General features: G+C 45.0%; 3 protein-coding genes across 3 annotated transcripts in view; 2 read left to right on the forward strand and 1 right to left on the reverse strand.

Moving 5' to 3' along the window:
- Window positions 1–11336, reverse strand: part of gpd2 (glycerol-3-phosphate dehydrogenase 2 (mitochondrial)) — a 34269-nt gene extending 22933 nt beyond the window's left edge. The window contains exons 1-4 of the mRNA XM_061066944.1: window positions 9745–11336; window positions 9493–9658; window positions 7309–7369; window positions 7153–7212 (exon numbers count right to left, since the gene is read on the reverse strand). The gene's annotated coding sequence lies outside the window, so the exon portion shown is untranslated. The remainder of the gene's footprint in view (window positions 1–7152; window positions 7213–7308; window positions 7370–9492; window positions 9659–9744) is intronic.
- LOC132996627 (nuclear receptor subfamily 4 group A member 2-like) lies at window positions 212–3700 on the forward strand. The gene is made up of 6 exons (XM_061066940.1): window positions 212–967; window positions 2198–2327; window positions 2413–2564; window positions 2647–2846; window positions 3068–3246; window positions 3441–3700. Exons 1-6 carry the CDS (start codon window positions 212–214, stop codon window positions 3698–3700), a joined length of 1677 nt encoding a protein of 558 aa, XP_060922923.1.
- Window positions 11337–11447: 111 nt separating the features above from the next.
- LOC132996628 (tubulin alpha chain-like) lies at window positions 11448–16303 on the forward strand. Its single transcript, XM_061066941.1, has 4 exons — window positions 11448–11525; window positions 14080–14302; window positions 14677–14825; window positions 15090–16303. Exons 1-4 carry the CDS (start codon window positions 11523–11525, stop codon window positions 16062–16064), a joined length of 1350 nt encoding a protein of 449 aa, XP_060922924.1. The 5' UTR covers window positions 11448–11522; the 3' UTR covers window positions 16065–16303.
- The last annotated feature ends 1540 nt before the right edge of the window (window positions 16304–17843 follow it).

Consider the following 17843-nt stretch of genomic DNA (forward strand, 5'->3'; position numbering starts at 1 on the left):
GTTGATCTTTAAAACTGCGGAAAAGAACAGTTTTGAATTAAATGTTTTATTATAATTTGTGTGACAAAGACAAACGTGTTTTTCGACATTTACTGTAAGATTTGAATCACCTTTTACTTAAATAACTCAAACTCCTGAATGCAACAGGCTGTATTTCGCAGTGAACCCAGTTCCTTCACCCACTTGTGCCTCCTGGTGTGCAGAGACCAGTATGCCGTGCGTCCAGACCCAGTGCGGCTCCTCTCCCCCCGGAGCCAGCCCGGCTTCCCACAGCAGCTGCGACCTCCTCACCCCGGAGTTTGTGAAGTTCAGCATGGACCTCACCAACAGCGAGATGTCCTCTGGCTCCTCGGGCCCCAGCTTCGGGCCCCTGGTGGACTCGTACAGCTCCGGGTTCGACGTGAAGCCCCCGTGCCTCTTCCAGGTGCCGGTGGAGCTGCCGTGCGTAAAGGTGGAGGATGGGGGTCCGAGGTACCATCCCGAGGAGCTGCTCTCCTCCCCGGGCTCGGTGTACTACTACCGGTCCCCCTCCCCGCACCCCCCCACCAGCTTCCAGACTCCAGCCGGCCACATCTGGGACTGGGACGACCCCGGGTCCCTGTACACTTTGCGTCAGGACTACTTGGCTAGGAAGAACTCTCTGTGCAGGTTCTCCTTGTTCTCCCTGAAGCACGCACAGCAGGGGGTCTCCTCCTGCCAGATGAAGCTGGACGGATCCCTCCGGGTGTCCATGAACCTGGACCCCCACCAGCCGCTGGACAGTCCCGGGGGTCTGGGCTCCACCTGCCTGGGGAAGCAGCCGGCGCTGGGGTTCCCTCTCCACTCGCACCCCTTCATGGAGTACCAGGGGTCTCCAGCCTGCCGCGGACCCTTGAGCACGGAGGGGCTGTGCGCGGTGTGCGGGGACAACGCTGCGTGCCAGCACTACGGAGTGCGCACCTGCGAGGGCTGCAAGGGGTTCTTCAAGGTTTGTGTTTCACTAGAAGTTGCATTTAAAAACTGCTGGGAAAACTGCAGGAGATTTACACACAATAAAAACCTTTAAACATCACCGATAAAACAAATCACGTCTTAAAATCAAAAGGATAACTGAATAGCAAATGATTTTTTATAGTATTTACATTTTTTTCCCTTTAAATTCAACTCTAAATCCTCTCAAGTCCACTGATGAAGTAAAGGAAATTTAATGATTAAAGAGCTCTAGAGCACTAAGCCTCAAACATTATATGAAGTAAACGTCAAGCTAAAAAATACTGTAGTTTTTTTAATGAAGCTAGCTCACATAGTTCCAGCAGAAATATTTAACTTTTTTTTTTTTTTTTTTATATATCATATTCAATAGCAAAAGCCATTTAAAACTGCATCGATTACCTCAGACTATTTCATCAATCAAGTAAAAGGAAACGTTAAAATAAAAACAAAACAATAAATTATTCTACCTCTGGGTGTAAAATGGGACTTAAAGTAAGTAAAGCTCCCCAGATGAATTTAAAAATGTTTCCAGGTTACAATAATAAACAGGTTAATGCAGCTGTCAGAATTTAAGCTTTCATTGTATTGAAGTTGGTTCTTTTAAAGATCAGATCATTCTTTCACTGATGTATTCACTTTTCCACATGGCCTCACTGTCGCCTGTTAAAACCCTAATTTCTAGTAATAGTCTGTAATATAAGAATCCCTCTGAGACCTGCTACATTGGTCATTACACTTCAAACGCACGTTCTGATCCCTTGACACCAGCGTTTTAGGGGCAAATGTCCTGCATGAAAACGGCCTCTGACGTGCCCTGAATAAAAACACAATACCCCCTCCCCCCTCCCCTCCCTTGTCTCTGAGGAGATTCCCCCTGCGATTCTCCAAATTATGAATGTCCACGACCCTGTGTTTACCCAGACCGCCCAGTCCGCCAGCTGAATGCCTGATCCTGCCTCGCACGGCCCCCAGGAGCAGAGCGCTGCTGGCGGTTTTTAAAAGGACCGTTTAAGGATCCGTGTGTGGAACCAGGGTCGGTTCTTGTGTGGAGAACCGTACAAAGAGGGTTCCACACACCAGAACATCTCACACAGGCTCATTCTGGAGCCGTAAAACCTCTTTGAGATGTCGGCGGCGGTTCTCAGATGCTTTCACACATGATCACACTGAGGTCAAGTGCAGGTTTTGTCTTCTGACTGATTCTGCTCCTCCTGTCTTCATGAAGCGCACAGTGCAGAAAAAGGCCAAGTACGTGTGTCTGGCTGCCAAAAGCTGCCCGGTGGACAAACGCAGGAGGAACCGGTGCCAGTACTGTCGCTTCCAGAAGTGCCTCACGGTGGGGATGGTGAAAGAAGGTAAAGAGACACACCTCCAAACCTCTTTAGATTCAGTCTATGATCGAAACCCCATTCATCACGTCTTTCTCCACGTGCTCTGCAGTGGTGAGGACCGACGGTCTGAAAGGTCGGAGAGGTCGCCTGCCCTCCAAACCCAAAGGCCTCACAGACTCCCCCGGCAGCAGCCTCCTGAGCGCCCTCACCAGGGCACACGTGGAGTCGAACACTCCACCCTCTCAACTCGACTACTCCAAAGTAAGAGGTGGCGATAGGCCGCTCCACTTGTAACCTGAAACACAGAACACAGCTCTGATTGGTGGCGTTTCCCGTGTCGCAGTTCAGGGAGAGTCCCGGGAGTCCTGTGGGAGATGAGGCGCAGCACGTCCGGCAGTTCTACGCCCTCCTGACCACGTCCATGGAGGTGATCCGGGGGTGGGCGCAGAAGGTCCCTGGCTTCACCGCTCTGCCCAAACACGACCAGGACCTGCTCTTCTACTCGGCTTTCCTGGAGCTCTTTGTTTTACGCCTCTCATACAGGTAGAGAAGCTGATATCACACCCAGGTCCTGACTTCTACCACTTGGAAGCTGCAGAATTAGATTTGTTAAGAGGACTTTTAAATCATAGGGCCTGAAATTTGAAGCTCTTCTTTTGAAATGATCCCACAATGTGTGACAGGTGTCTTTGCACCCGTCTTTTGCATAGAAGTGTGATTTATATTCTCCCCGGTTGTACGTTTCCATTTCACCCACGTTTCAGATCCAGCCCTGAGGAGGGGAAGCTGATCTTCTGCGATGGCTCGGTGTGGCACCGGCTCCAGTGCCTCCGGGGCTTCGGGGAGTGGATCGACAGCATCGTGGAATTCTCCTCCAACCTGCAGAGGATGAACCTGGACGTCTCCACCTTCTCCTGCATATGCAGCCTCGCGCTGGTCACCGGTGAGACTCAGAAACACTTAATTCATTCACTCACACACTTTGTTGTTTTCAAGTGTCAAGGACTCAAAGTCGTCCCCTCATGTTGCGTTCAGGTTCAGCCTGTTACTTTCTAGGATTTAGAGATTTTGGAATTGGCCACAGATGATCGATCGATAAACAATCTAATAGGTTCTTTGTGATTTATGGACCTGCAGAGAGACACGGACTAAAGGAGCCGAAGAGAGTGGAGGAGCTGCAGAGCAACGTTGTCAAGTGCCTGAAGGACGGAGGCTTGTGCACAGACGGAGCCTCAGACTCTTGGTCCAACCATTTGTCCAGACTATTACAAAAGCTGCCTGAGCTGCGCACTCTGTGCATCCAAGGCCTGCAGAGGATTTTCTACCTGAAGCTGGAGGATCTGGTGCCGCCGCCCGCCGTGATAGATAAGTTATTCCTCGACACATTGCCATTTTAGAGACGTGGGAGAACGAGGCGACACACGGGGACGTTGGTTTTCCTCGGCGATGGCACTGTTAGATTATTTCCAGTTGAATCCCTGGAGCCCGTCCGGTCAGTTTGAACTCTGTGCGCTGCATAAAAAACACTTGAGAGAATTTTGGACGCAAACCTTTTATTTGAAGAGTCGTATCTTATCTGTAATTTTCATCATATCGAAGTGACGCATGGTTACGGTTCCTTTTTAAATCCTGTGGACCAGGAAAGGACTGATTTTTTTGTTTCATTAATTCAAATTATATTAGTATTTAATTATTTGCCTTGTATTGTTAAGTAAAGACAAAACTATAAACTGCAAGTGTATAAAAACATGTTTGGCAGGTACGGTTTGTTTTTCTACGTTTTTGTGCTTCTCAGATTTGTGCGTCTCATCCTTTTGTGTTGTTTATCACAAACCCTGGTTATTAGTCATAGTGATTTATCACAGTATTGAGTAGAATTACTCTACAATGGTCTTGTGTTCTCACAGTAAACTGTCGTTGTCTGATTTCATAAATAAATGAAGTTACTGCTGCTGAATGTTGGATATGAATGCTTTTATTCTATTTTAAATATTTCATTTTTCATTTCAAAGTTTTTCAAATTTTACTGTGAAATATTATTTTACCTTTATTTCGTGACATAACACATGTTTTGAGACAAATTATTATTTTACAGGTAAATGTAATATTAGTTTCTTTATCAGATAAAACCTCAAAAATTACTTTAACATTTTAAATCCAGAAACAGTCAGAGAGTTTTTATTTAAATTTATTTGCTTATAATTTAGCTGAGAGTCGTAATTCATGATTTTATTAGAGTAATGTATTTTTTACGAATCCGCATTTCTACACATAAAATAAAACTTTTAAGCCGAATTAGATGAATATTTAAAGTTGCAGGACGTGTTGTTCCCAGGTGGAATACAGATGGTAATTTTATCTGCTATTTTCTTTTTTCTATAGTTAAATGCCACGAGACAGACAAAGTATGGAGAGTAAATGGAGTGATCATGTGCATATTTGCATGTTTGTGTTAAAGGTCAAAGGTCGAAGCGAAGCTCAATAGAGAGGAAATTGTCTTGCAGTAAAGCCAAAGATTTCATGCATTATTTTGTCCAAGAAAAGAGGACAGTTTCTGCGTGTCTGTGTGTCTCTGTGGGTGTGTGTGTGTGTGTGTGTGTGTGTGTGTCTGTGTCTGTGTCTGTGTGTGTGTCTCTGTGGGTGTGTGTGTGTGTGTGTGTGTGTGTGTGTCTGTGTCTGTGTCTGTGTGTGTGTCTGTGTGTGTGTCTGTGTGTGTGTGTCTGTGTGTGTGTGGTTGTGTGGGCGCCTGACATTTCCGCAGCCCTTTGGTTACATGTGACATTAAGAGGAGCAGATAAAGGCTGTGAATTCAAGCACCTGCACCGGGAAAAGTCAAACTGGCGAAATAAATAGAGCGGCTGTAGATTCATACGACGACAGACTCAATGTTAAATCAGGACCGGCTCAGAAGGGGGGGGGGTTAACTCATTAGAAATCAGCCCTGTTGATTTGTTTGATTCGCTCACAGCCTCGTCTGCTGCGACGTGACACGTTTTCTTTTCTCCGCGGCCGAGGAGAATTGAGTTTTTGAATAAAAGTCATATCCAGATTGGACGACGTTCCCGTTATGATTCCAGCTGCAGATCGATAGCGGAGGCGGCTCGATGCTGCGGCGTGGCCGAGGGAGATAGAAGCAAATCAATGACAGTATCTGAGGAAGGTCCGATTCATTCTGATGCTGATGGTGATTGGCAGGTCGAGAGAGAATAATACTGAGATTCCACAGCAGGACTTCAGACTGAGCTACTGTAGCGTAGGTATTACATTTACAACTCTGACTCCACGGGAACATGATGGAAGAAGATATTCACCCATTTAAATTCACCAGATCCAGATTTCTATTTGGATCTGCACCAAATCACAACCACTCATAAATATCTGTCCCCTAAATAAGCAGAAATATAGATATTTAAGAGGGGGGGAGGGGGGATTATTTGGTGTCCACATATCATCACCAACAGGAAATAACCACAGAAATATTCAAAGAAACTTCAGCTATTTCCCAAAATACGAACCCCCCCCCGCAAACTCCCCTCTGATTTCTCTGATTGTAAAACTCCAGCACCACTAACCGGTTGTTATTTGGGGGGGGGGGGGGCCCTCCGGCTGCAGTCACACACCAGCATCAGGTTTTTATCTGGAGAGCACGATTTGTGGGATTTTTTTTTTTTTTTCCGAGGCCCTGACTGCCCACTTTGATCTCTGCATCCATCCGGCTTCAATACAGCTCAACTCTTATCACCAGCAGCACAGACACACTGAGCACCCCCCCCCCCCCAGTTACTCCCAACATGTAATCCATTACTTGTCATTATAATAGATCAACATGCAGCTGCAATTATAAACGGAAAATCTGTTTGATAGGAAATCAAATATTATTGCTTCGTGTCAATGTCTGATCTCTGGGATTCATGAGGTATCTGGATTTGTCTCTTGTTTCTTTTAGATCACACACGATGCTGCAGATATTTAATTAATTAAAACTGAACTGACTCTCCTGAAATGTGCGATTTTCATCAACAGGCAGATAACTCAACAGGAGCGGGGGTCCGAGAGGTCCGGTCTGAGACAAAGCTTCTATGCAATGTCTGAAACAGAGATGCACCAGTACTACTGAAATATACCGAACACAAATCTGACAGGAAGATACCAAAGAGACACACTACAACCAAGAGAAGACACAAAACGACCACAATACGATGGAATGATGACAAATGATCAAAAAGACTATTAAAATAGATTAAACTACCAAAATTAGACACAAACAGGACCAAAAATAAACCAAATATGATCAAAACGAGACAAAAAATGTCCAATAAGAGACGTTAAACGCCAGAAAAGATGCTTCAAAATGATTAAAAAGGTGTTTAAACGACCAATAAGAGATGAAAAATTACTACAAAATGACCAGAATCAGTGCAGCAAGTGCAGCTGTGGGATAAAGAGTCGAACCGGTTCCACTTCCATCTGTACAACACAAACTGGTTCTTCTCCACTGGATGAGGAACAGCAGCAGCTGGAGTACAGACGAGTGTTCTGTCAGGTGGATGAAACACTTGCTCTAAATCTTCTTGTCATGAAAATAATTGGGGGGATTAGAGTGAGGGGAAGTCACACAGAGTCTGGAGGAAAGGAAACCCCCACGCGTGTGAACACTTGAATGCGAGCGCTGGATTATTTCAGCCCCGAGACAAAGGACAGAATAAATACACGGGATCTCCTGTGGTTCGTCAAGCACCTGAAATGTCCCACTTCAGCCACTGGGAAGAGATTTACATGCATTTAAAGTTTCTCCAGAGGGAAGAACGTGCAGATGGAAGAAGTTCTCTTCCACACGCTGTTTACATACCTGCTCCGTCTTCTGCAGACTCGTCCAACGACCTCTCAGAAACCGCAGGAGAAGTCGTCTCTGTGTGGACATGTTGCCAACAGTTACGTTTTAATACCACAACTGGAAATGTGTAATGCAAAGTGTGATTTAAGAGACAAAGATGAAGTTTCTTACTGGTTTTTGTTCCTTCTGACTGGTTTGTCCCTCATCACAGTAACAACAGCTCCACCTGTTCCTGTCGACAGGTCAAATATCAAAGCTGTGATCAAGGCAGAATATACAGATGGTAAACAATGAAACAAAACAAAAACTAAAGTACAAGTACATCAAAGTAAAAATGTGGAATATGGCCAAAATGGCCACTAAATGCAAAATAGCAGGCTTCCTGTTGTGTTTTTCCAATTGCACCTAAATACTTTTTTGTTTGTCTGGTCATGATACACCTGTATATTAATTTTTTGTGAAGACCAGTCAAAGTGTACACGTTCCAGGGGTCTCGGGGGGCACCGTTGAGCCATTATGCGACGCCCATTGAAAATTCCTTCAGAATACGTAAATTTTCACCACTTTCTAACTTTCTGCAAATTTTGGTAAGAATTTGAGCATGGTGAAGCCCTCAAAAAGCCAATTAATTTGCCTGAATAATAATAATAATAATAATCCTTACAATTTCAATAGGGCCTCACCTGACCTTTGATGTCAGTGCTCGGGCCCTAATAACAAAATCACTAATCTGTGTGGTCATAGACTGAATTTTGTGTTACTTCATTTTAAATCCCATTTCTCGGAGACGCACGTTCTGACTCGAGCTGCTGAAGAGGAAAAAGTAGCACAACACTCAAATAGTTTTCAGGCTGTAAAAGAAAAGTAATCTGTGGTGCTCCGAGGGGGGGGGGGGGGGGCGGGCACATGAAAAAGATCTCCATCATCCCTCTATCGCAAACTATCTCTCGTCTGGTCTGAGAGAAGCGAAGCAGATGTGTGCAGGTGTGTTTGAAGAGGTGGAGGGGATGAAGCTCCTGCCGACTCGAGCCTGTGTTTGAGGATTAGGACGAAGTTCACGCTCAGAGCTGAGGTCCTGGTGCGAGAGGAGATCAGGCTTCTGACGGGTCCGGGGTCTGCATTCCTGCAAAGAGTGATGGACAGCTGAGGGGGGGGGGGGGTACTTTAACACGTTTGGACCAACACATGAAACTCAGTGTTTCAGGGATATCAGAAACATCTAAATTAGCTTTTCACTACAAAGGGAAGCTGGAAGAAAATCACTTTAAACTATTACTAGGGTTGCAAAATTCCGGGAATATTCAAAGTTGGAAACTTTCCATGGGAATTAACGAGAATTAACGGGAATATACGGGAATTTATGGGAATTAACGGGAATAGACGGGAATATACGGGAATTAACAGGAATAAACTGGAAATGTTTTGGGTTATTTATACTAACTGTATTTACCTTGTCATATACAGACATAAATATAAACATTTTGTTGTGTCATAGGCTGATTTGAGTCCTGAGGAAACTTTGGGCACTTGACTATATGCTTCTGCATCTTTGTGTCATTCTTAACATAGGTCTTTGCACAGTATTTGCAGATGTACACAGCCTTTCCTTCTACATTGGATGAGGTGAAATGTCTCCACACATGAGAGAGTGCACGTGTGTTGTTATCACAAACCCTGGTTATTAGTCATAGTGATTTATCACAGTATTGAGTAGAATTACTCTACAATGGTCTTGTGTTCTCACAGTAAACTGTCGTTGTCTGATTTCATAAATAAATGAAGTTACTCCTGCTGAATGTTGGATATGAATGCTTTTATTTTATTTTAAATATTTCATTTTTCATTTCAAAGTTTTTCAAATTTTACTGTGAAATATTATTTTACCTTTATTTCGTGACATAACACATGTTTTGAGACAATTTATTATTTTACAGGTAAATGTAATATTAGTTTCTTTATCAGATAAAACCTCAAAAATTAGTTTTTTAACATTTTAAATCCAGAAACAGAGTTAGAGAGTTTTTATTTTAATTTATTTGCTTATAATTTTGATGAGAGTCGTAATCCATAATTTGTATTTTTTACAAATCCGCATTTCTACACATAAAATAAAACTTTTAAGCCAAATTAGATGAATAATGAAAGATGCAGGATGTGTTGTTCCCAGGTGGAATACATGGTAATTCTATTTGCTATTTTTCTCGTCTGGTCTGAGAGAAGCGAAGCAGATTTGTGCAGAAACATCTAAATTAGCTTTTCACTACAAAGGGAATCTGGAAAAAACTCACTTTAAAATATTATTAAGACTAAAATGTGATATAATTGTGAAGGTGATATTATATTTATAGTTTATACCTCATTTGATGCTTTGGTGCATGATCACATTTGCAGGTGATCAAAAGACTCTGACGTGGTTGAGGTGGGAGGAGCCAGGGCCCCTGAGGGTCCAGGGCTGTCACTGGGGGGGAGAGGGCGCCATCCAGTGGCTGGAACCTGCAGCACACCGTCAGGGGATCAGGGGCTGTAAAGATTAGACACAGTAAATTCAATTTATTTTCTATATAAACTATATGTTGATGTCTGAGTCATAAATACAAATGATAATACTTGTTATTCCTGCGCTTCCTCCTCTTTTCTGCTCTTTTCCATATTATATTTCTCGTTTCTTCTTGCTCTACTTTCTCTTGTTGTTGTTCTTCATTTGTTAGAATCCTTTGTCTTCTTGTCTTCCTTCCTCCACTTCCTCTTTCTCTTGTTGTTCCTCTTGTTGTTACCACTTTTCCTGTCCTTGGTCCACTGTCTTCTCACTCTTCCTTTTCTTGTTCTACCTCTATTTCTACTTCCTCTCCTTTTTATTCTCTCTCTTTTCTTGCTCCTATTATTCTTGCTGGTATTTTGTTGTTCTTCTTGCTCTTCTTTTTCTTCTTGTCGTTTACTATTTGTTGTGAAGCATTTTTCTTGTTGTTCTTCCACTTTCTTCTTGCTCTTCTTCCTCTTCTTGTTATTCACCCTCCTCTTTTTCTTGTCGTTCTTCCTCTTGTTATTCTCTCCCTTCTTGTTGTTATTCTTGCTGCTCTTTTTCTTGTTCTTCTTGTCGTTTATCTATTTTGTTGTTAAGCATTTTTCTTGTTCTTCCACTTTCTTCTTGCTCTTCTTCCTCTTCTTGTTATTCTCCCTCTTCACCCTCTTCTTGTTCTTCTCCTCCTCTTGCTCTTCTTGTCGTTTATCTATTTGGTTGTTAAGCATTTTTCATGTTGTTCTTCCACTTTCTTCTTGCTCTTCTTCCTCTTCTTGTTATTCTCCCTCTTCACCCTCTTCTTGTTCTTGTTCTTCTCCTCCTCTTGCTACTCTTGTCGTTTATCTATTTGGTTGTTAAGCATTTTTCTTGTTGTTCTTCCACTTTCTTCTTGCTCTTCTTCCTCTTCTTGTTATTCTCCCTCTTCACCCTCTTCTTGTTCTTGTTCTTCTCCTCCTCTTGCTACTCTTGTCGTTTATCTATTTGGTTGTTAAGCATTTTTCTTGTTGTTCTTCCACTTTCTTCTTGCTCTTCTTGTTATTCTCCCTCTTTACCCTCTTCTTGTTCTTGTTCTTCTCCTCCTCTTGCTCCTCTTGTCGTTTATCTATTTGTTGTTCAGCTTTTTTCTTGTTGTTCTTCCACTTTCTTCTTGCTCTCCTTCCTCTTCTTGTTATTCTCCCTCTTCACCCTCTTCTTGCTCTTCTCCTCCTCTTGTCGTTTATCTATTTGTTGTTCAGCATTTTTCTTGTTGTTCTTCCACTTTCTTCTTGTTCTTCTTGTTATTCTCCCTCTTCACCCTCTTCTTGTTCTTGCTCTTCTCCTCCTCTTGTCGTTTATCTATTTGTTGTTCAGCATTTTTCTTGTTCTTCCACTTTCTTCTTGTTCTTCTTGTTATTCTCCCTCTTCACCCTCTTCTTGTTCTTGTTCTTCTCCTCCTCTTGCTCCTCTTGTCGTTTATCTATTTGTTGTTCAGCATTTTTCTTGTTGTTCTTCCACTTTCTTCTTGTTCTTCTTCCTCTTCTTCTTTCACTTCTTGTTAATCCCCCTCTTCTTCCTCTTGCTCCTCTTTTCCTTCAGCCTTTGTCTTGTCTGTCCTCTTGTCCTCTTTCTTCTCGTTTCTCTCACACAGTAAACGCACTTCCATGCTCCAGGTTTGATTCTGACGTGTGATTTCATATTTAGAAATAACGGTGTGGGGGCGTGTCAGCGGCCCGAGGCTCCTCCTCCCCGGCCCGCCCCCTGTAGTAGCTATATAACCAGCAGCGCTCCCCTCTGGTGGGACTTCCCTCACAGAGATCTCATTATAGGTGAACTGTGAGAACACAAGTTTCTACTTCGTCTTCACAACCAGAGAACTTAAAGCAACAAAATGGTGAGTTTCACATGATCACCATCGTTGTTAATAACCAGAGCGTGGTGTCAGTTATTAAATCAGATTTAAATCCGGCTCCATTCAGAGATTTTTTTATTTTATCTGCTGCGTATCGAATCCGACATTTCACTTTAAATCTCTCGTATTAATCCGTGTTTGCTTCTGGTTCGAGTGGATTTGATTTGATTTGGAATCCTGGTGATCTGGTGCTTTTCTTCTTCGTGTGATCCTGATGGCCTCCGGGCTGCAGCGAGGAGGGGGGGGGGGGGCGCTTTGTGGCATGTGAAGCTCACAAGTGTTTTTAAAGTGTTTTATTAAAATCAGAGAAACAACATGGAGGACCGGCCTGTGGGGGGGGGGGGGACGTGTCGCAGCGGTGAGGCTCCGGGCCCCGGGGAGGCTCGGTGCTCCACCCGGGGCTGCAGGGGCCTGTCAGCCGGGGAGGGCGACCTGCTCCCGCCGGGTGGAGGAATGCTGATGTGGCCCGTTTCCTCCTCGCTGTTCCGGCTGCCCGCCACCGACCCTCCGCTGCGGGCTGCATCCATTTTGAAAACCACACGCCCTTTTTTTTTTTTTTTTTAATAAAACCGAGGGAAAGGATATTTAAAAGCCGACACGAGGCGCGGGGGCCATTGTGGCTCCAACGTGTCACAGGTTCGATTCCCTCCCTTACCACCGCGGGTCGGACTTTAGCTGCTGCGTAGAGGCCGGATGTCGTAATGTGTGCGGATCGTTTTGAAATCGTTGAGAAAAACAGACGTTTTGTCAGAGTGTCCTCACATCTGGTGGCTGTTCCCGCTTTCGGATCACAACCCGGCGGAATAGGGGTGGGGGGGATGGGGGGGAATCCGTTTAGAACAGCTTGTCCTTATTCCACTCGAGCCTCCTCCGAGCTAAAGCAGCGTTAACAACACATCCGGCCATTTTGATTTCATTAATAAAAACCCGTTCGAATGGGTGTTTCCGGGTTCGAACCCGCGGCTTTTTACCGCACAATGCTCCTTGTGTTCGCCCGCCCGCGCGTTGGGCCTCCTCGACGTCAGGCGTGACGCACTTTCAGACCGGAAGAGAAACCGGAAGTAGATGGTTTTTGAGCCCGGAAGTGTAAAAAAGAAAAAAATCTCTGCGGCGGGTTTAGTCCTGTAAACACGAACCTGTGTATGGGAGCTGCGCAACATGGCTGCTCCCTCCTCCTGTCGCACCCCCCCCCCCCCCAGCAGCTGTGACGTGTCAGGAGCTTTTTATAATCTGCTCTGAGATCAGCTGGGCCGGTGCATTTATTTTTAGGAGAATAAAATCTTTATATATATATTTAATAAACAGGAGAGTTAGTGGCGTGTATGTGTGGAGAGGGGGGAGGGTGGCTCACACTCTCAGAATAGCCCTTGTGCTGAGCTGGCCTCCATCGATCCAGACTTAGCCACTCCCACGTCACGTCCACCTCTAGGTTCTTAGTGGAGGTCAGAGGTCAACTGGTTGACATGCACAACAAGGCCAGAGCGACGCTGGAAGAAAAGAGAATTAAAGTTTAAGATCTCTAAATGCATTTCCTGCTCTAGTTATTATCGTAATAGTTGCTCTTTCTGAAATTAATGATTTTTATAGTAATTAAACATGTATTTTATGTATGAGCCGTTAGTTGAGAAGTGGTAAATAAACGTATTATTATGTATAAAGTTGTGTACTTAGTGATCAGAAGTTGTGCAGCACTTTTCTGGAGGGACTTACTCACTGGAATTTAACAACACAAATATTTTACAGGCGCAAGTCACGCGTCTCCTCTAGGAATTAGGTCAGAGGCACAGTCTGACTCCGCCCCCTCCCTCCCCCTCCTCTTGCATCACCAGAAACTATTCGTCAGACGTGGATTTAACTTCCCTTCGACGCAGCAACACTTGGAAACAAGTTGTGTGTCCTCGTGTTCCCAGTGGCAGCTGGACTTGTGTTGACAGACCTGCAGCGGTCATGTGACCACAGCGCTGGAACAAAGCTTTTACACATCAGCAGAAAAACACATGAATGAAGCTGAATTCACCCTCAAGTTATTTCTCCCTCTTTTGAAAAGAGCAGTTTACTAATGTCCCTCGGGTCAAATGTCAAAAGTAATGAGAACAAACTGGTTTCCAGCTCCTTCCTCCTCCCAACACCCAGTGTGTTTACAGGGAAGGAGGAATGCCTCAGCAGGGTGTGGGCGCACTTTGGCCCCGACATGCTAATCACCTCCGCTCGCGTGTTTAGATCTGACGGCTGATTTCACATCCCACTGACAAGGATGTTTGAGAACTCGGCTGTTTGCAGAGGACGACCTCATGCAAATAAAAAAAAGAAAAGTCCCAGGGACGTGTTGACTCCGCCCAGTTTACTGTTATTCTCAGCAAGTCAAGACCAGTTAAAAACAGATATGACGGCTTAAGCTTTCCAGAAAAATGGTTTGACCTGTTTTATGGTTTTGAAATGTTGAGTTTTTGACTCTGGAAGCTGGAAACTGATCCTGATCTACAGTCAGACGTTTGTTTAAATCAAAGACTAAACTGTTCTTTTCTTCCATCCACAGCGTGAGTGTATCTCTATCCACGTTGGCCAGGCCGGAGTCCAGATGGGCAACACCTGCTGGGAGCTGTACTGTCTGGAACACGGCATCCAGCCGGACGGACAGATGCCAACCGTCAAGTCCGACGGGCGCGGAGACGACTCCTTCACCACCTTCTTCAGCGAGACCGGCAACGGGAAGTACGTCCCCAGGGCCATCTTCGTGGACCTGGAGCCCACTGTCATCGGTGAGCAGGAGAAACCGGTTTCCTTTAGCGAGAGAACGTTCCTGCCTCGGAGCGACGAGCTTCTGTTTGAGACGTGATCTATAAAACTATAAAGATGACTCGAGCTGATCATTAGCTAAACCAATAAACTGTTTCAAGACAAGGGCTGATGCAACAATCATTTAGAGTCTGGCCTAAGTTCATATTGAGCAATTCAAGTTATAATTTCCTTCAAAACTAAGTGTTTGTAGAATTGTGTTTTTACTATTTTTCCTCTCAAATTCATTTTATACACTGAATATTTGCAGTTTGTTTCAGGAGGTTTTAAAATGTGAATTCAACAGATTTCTACAAATCAATAATCGGTATTAACGCTGAACATCTTCTCTCTCTAGACGAGGTTCGTACCGGAACTTACCGCCAGCTCTTCCACCCCGAGCAGCTGATCTCTGGGAAGGAAGACGCCGCCAACAACTACGCCCGCGGCCACTACACAGTCGGAAAGGAGCACATCGACTCCGTCCTCGACAGGATCCGCAAACTGGTAAGAAGATCTGAGGAGACACTGGCTGCTTCGAGTTAAGATCCAAACATGTTGAAGTCATTACCGGACGTTTGAGCCGTTTCCACACATCATTAATCACAGTGTCTGAAGTGGAGAAAACTCCATCAGCTGTTGGGTTAGAGCTCAGGAAGATTTATTGCTTTGTGCTCTGAATGGAAAACCACCACATCAAACAAACTTCTGGATTTTCGAAACCCTGAGACCCAGATGTGCGTTCTAACCTTTTCTTCTTCTCTCCTCCAGTCCGACCAGTGCACCGGGCTCCAGGGCTTCCTGGTCTTCCACTCCTTCGGCGGAGGAACCGGCTCCGGCTTCACCTCTCTCCTGATGGAGCGCCTCTCCGTAGACTTCGGCAAGAAGTCCAAGCTGGAGTTCGCCATCTACCCGGCTCCTCAGGTGTCCACAGCCGTGGTGGAGCCCTACAACTCCATCCTCACCACCCACACCACCCTGGAGCACTCCGACTGCGCCTTCATGGTCGACAACGAAGCCATCTACGACATCTGCCGCAGGAACCTGGACATCGAGCGCCCGTCCTACACAAACCTGAATCGCCTTATCAGCCAGATTGTCTCCTCCATCACCGCCTCCCTGCGCTTCGACGGCGCCCTGAACGTGGATCTGACCGAGTTCCAGACCAATCTGGTGCCTTACCCTCGTATCCACTTCCCTCTGGCCACCTACGCCCCCGTCATCTCCGCAGAGAAGGCCTACCACGAGCAGCTCACCGTGGCCGAAATCACCAACTCCTGCTTCGAGCCCGCCAACCAGATGGTGAAGTGCGACCCTCGCCACGGCAAGTACATGGCGTGCTGTCTGCTGTACCGCGGAGACGTGGTGCCCAAGGAGGTGAACGTGGCCATCGCCAACATCAAGACCAAGCGCTCCATCCAGTTTGTGGACTGGTGTCCCACCGGCTTCAAGGTCGGCATCAACTACCAGCCGCCCACCGCCGTTCCCGGAGGAGACCTGGCCAAAGTGCAGAGGGCCGTGTGCATGCTGAGCAACACCACCGCCATCGCCGAGGCCTGGGCCCGGCTCGACCACAAGTTCGACCTCATGTACGCCAAGAGGGCCTTCGTGCACTGGTACGTGGGAGAGGGCATGGAGGAGGGCGAGTTCTCCGAGGCCAGGGAGGACATGGCCGCGCTGGAGAAGGATTACGAGGAGGTCGGCGTCGACTCGTTCGAGGAAGACGAGGAGGGCGAAGAGTATTAAACGAGGACAGAGCTGGATGAAATTCTCAGATATTAAAAGTCCAGAGTTTATTTTGATGTTCAACAGAGTGTTCATGTGCAGTTTGACAGCTGGTGTGTCGACCACTAATAAACAAAACGTTCCTGCCACTGCAGCAGTTTGTCTGAGCTCAATCCGATGGTGTTTGGTTTTATTCACATCTCCAGTGACGGAGAGAAATTCATCTGTGGCTTTTTTCTAAATAAAGCTGTTTACATCGACTCCTCTTGTTCTGACAACATTATTCCAGTTTATTTAATTTAACATCTGGTTTGAAAATGATAATTGAGCAGAGTTATTGGCAATTCATTTTAGAAACTTAAACTATATCCTGATTTAATTATTCAGTCTATTTGAGAATCTATATATTTACTATGATATCAATGTTTTAACATGATTCATCCATTCTTTCAATACAAGTCAGAAACCTAATTGAACTCAGTTTGAGAGTTCGCACTAAACATAAGTAGATTTGTTTTTCTTCTCATACTGAACACAACCAGTATTCCCACTTTGGGTGAACTGCACAGCTTCTGACACCAGATGGCAGTGTGATGCCTCCGAATAAATCAGAACAGCATTTTTTTCCTCAACGTTTACATTAAATATCTTTTTTTATTTCTTATAAGATTTATAAACTGAACAAGCAGCACATCTGACCAATCACACGGTCTCTGTCAGCTCCTTATTCAGGAACTGTGGCTTCCACATGAAACTTTCATACAGGTCCCTGCTGTTCTTCCTCTTTTGGTGAAAGGGCCTTTACTTCAATGGAAGAGAATTTATAAGAGATGTAAAATGACCAAATAATGGTCCAAATCGAATAAAGGATATGTGGAGTGTCCTCAAAATGATGCAAAATAACTATAGAGAGAAAACGTCAGAGAGCTGCAGACTGACCAGAAGTCACCAGATAACTGGACAGGACGTACTGTCTCATTCTTCGCTGAATGGCCTGTGAACAACAGCCTCCATCTTGGTGGAAGTTTTCCTCAGCTTCGGCTCCACGGTTCCCTCTGGTGGGGAAGAGAGGTGACCTCGGCCGCGTACTTTAGAGTAAAGCTGGTTTCAAACTGAGCTTTTTCTCTTTTGTTACAGTAGAAAATGAACAAAAGGTTTCTTCTTCTTTGTGGATGTTCTAAGCAGAACCACCAGAGACGGACTTACTTCCCACGTCAGGTCTTAACTCACAGTTTCTGAAGTTGCTGTGTGACTCTTCGTCTTCACCTTCCTCGGTGGACGAGGCCTCAGTGTTCGCTCTGTAATTGCGTTGATGTAATTAAAGCTGAGTTTGAACAGTGTGGGCAGGGGCTTAGTAAAGGTCACGAAGGACAGAGACAAAGATAAATGTTCTTTTCTCCGGTTCTTCATAAGACCAGAAATGTGTGAGCGTCTGAGGCACGTTTACACAGTCACGTCTCCTCAGCAGGACAGAGACAAGAAAAGCTGCTGCTGTCAGTGTGCAACCAGGACGGATTGATGTGGTTCAAATGATGGTTGAAGAAATACAGTTAGAAAAAAAACTTTATAGTTAGATCTGCAGAAATATACAAGAGAAATGTCAACAGCATGATGAAAAACACCAACAAAACCATGCAAGGAGACCACGAAACGAGGCAGAGCGACAACAAAGAGACACAAAGCAACACAAAATGACCATGCTGATGCAAAATGTCAACAAAACCATGCAAAGAGACCACAAATAGATGCAAACTGCACACAGAGACGCAAAGCAGACACAAAATGACCACACCATGATGC

The sequence above is a fragment of the Limanda limanda genome, chromosome 23 (genome assembly GCF_963576545.1).
Source record: "Limanda limanda chromosome 23, fLimLim1.1, whole genome shotgun sequence".
NCBI lineage: Eukaryota > Metazoa > Chordata > Actinopteri > Pleuronectiformes > Pleuronectidae > Limanda > Limanda limanda.

Coding starts and splice junctions, on each gene's coding strand:
- LOC132996627 (XM_061066940.1), top strand. CDS start 212: ATGCCGTGCGTCCAGACCCAGTGCGGCTCCTCTCCCCCCGGAGCCAGC. Junction 2,328..2,412: donor GGTGGGGATGGTGAAAGAAG/GTAAAGAGACAC, acceptor CGTGCTCTGCAG/TGGTGAGGACCGACGGTCTG. Junction 2,847..3,067: donor GTTTTACGCCTCTCATACAG/GTAGAGAAGCTG, acceptor CCCACGTTTCAG/ATCCAGCCCTGAGGAGGGGA.
- LOC132996628 (XM_061066941.1), top strand. Junction 14,303..14,676: donor CCTGGAGCCCACTGTCATCG/GTGAGCAGGAGA, acceptor TTCTCTCTCTAG/ACGAGGTTCGTACCGGAACT. Junction 14,826..15,089: donor TCGACAGGATCCGCAAACTG/GTAAGAAGATCT, acceptor TCTCTCCTCCAG/TCCGACCAGTGCACCGGGCT.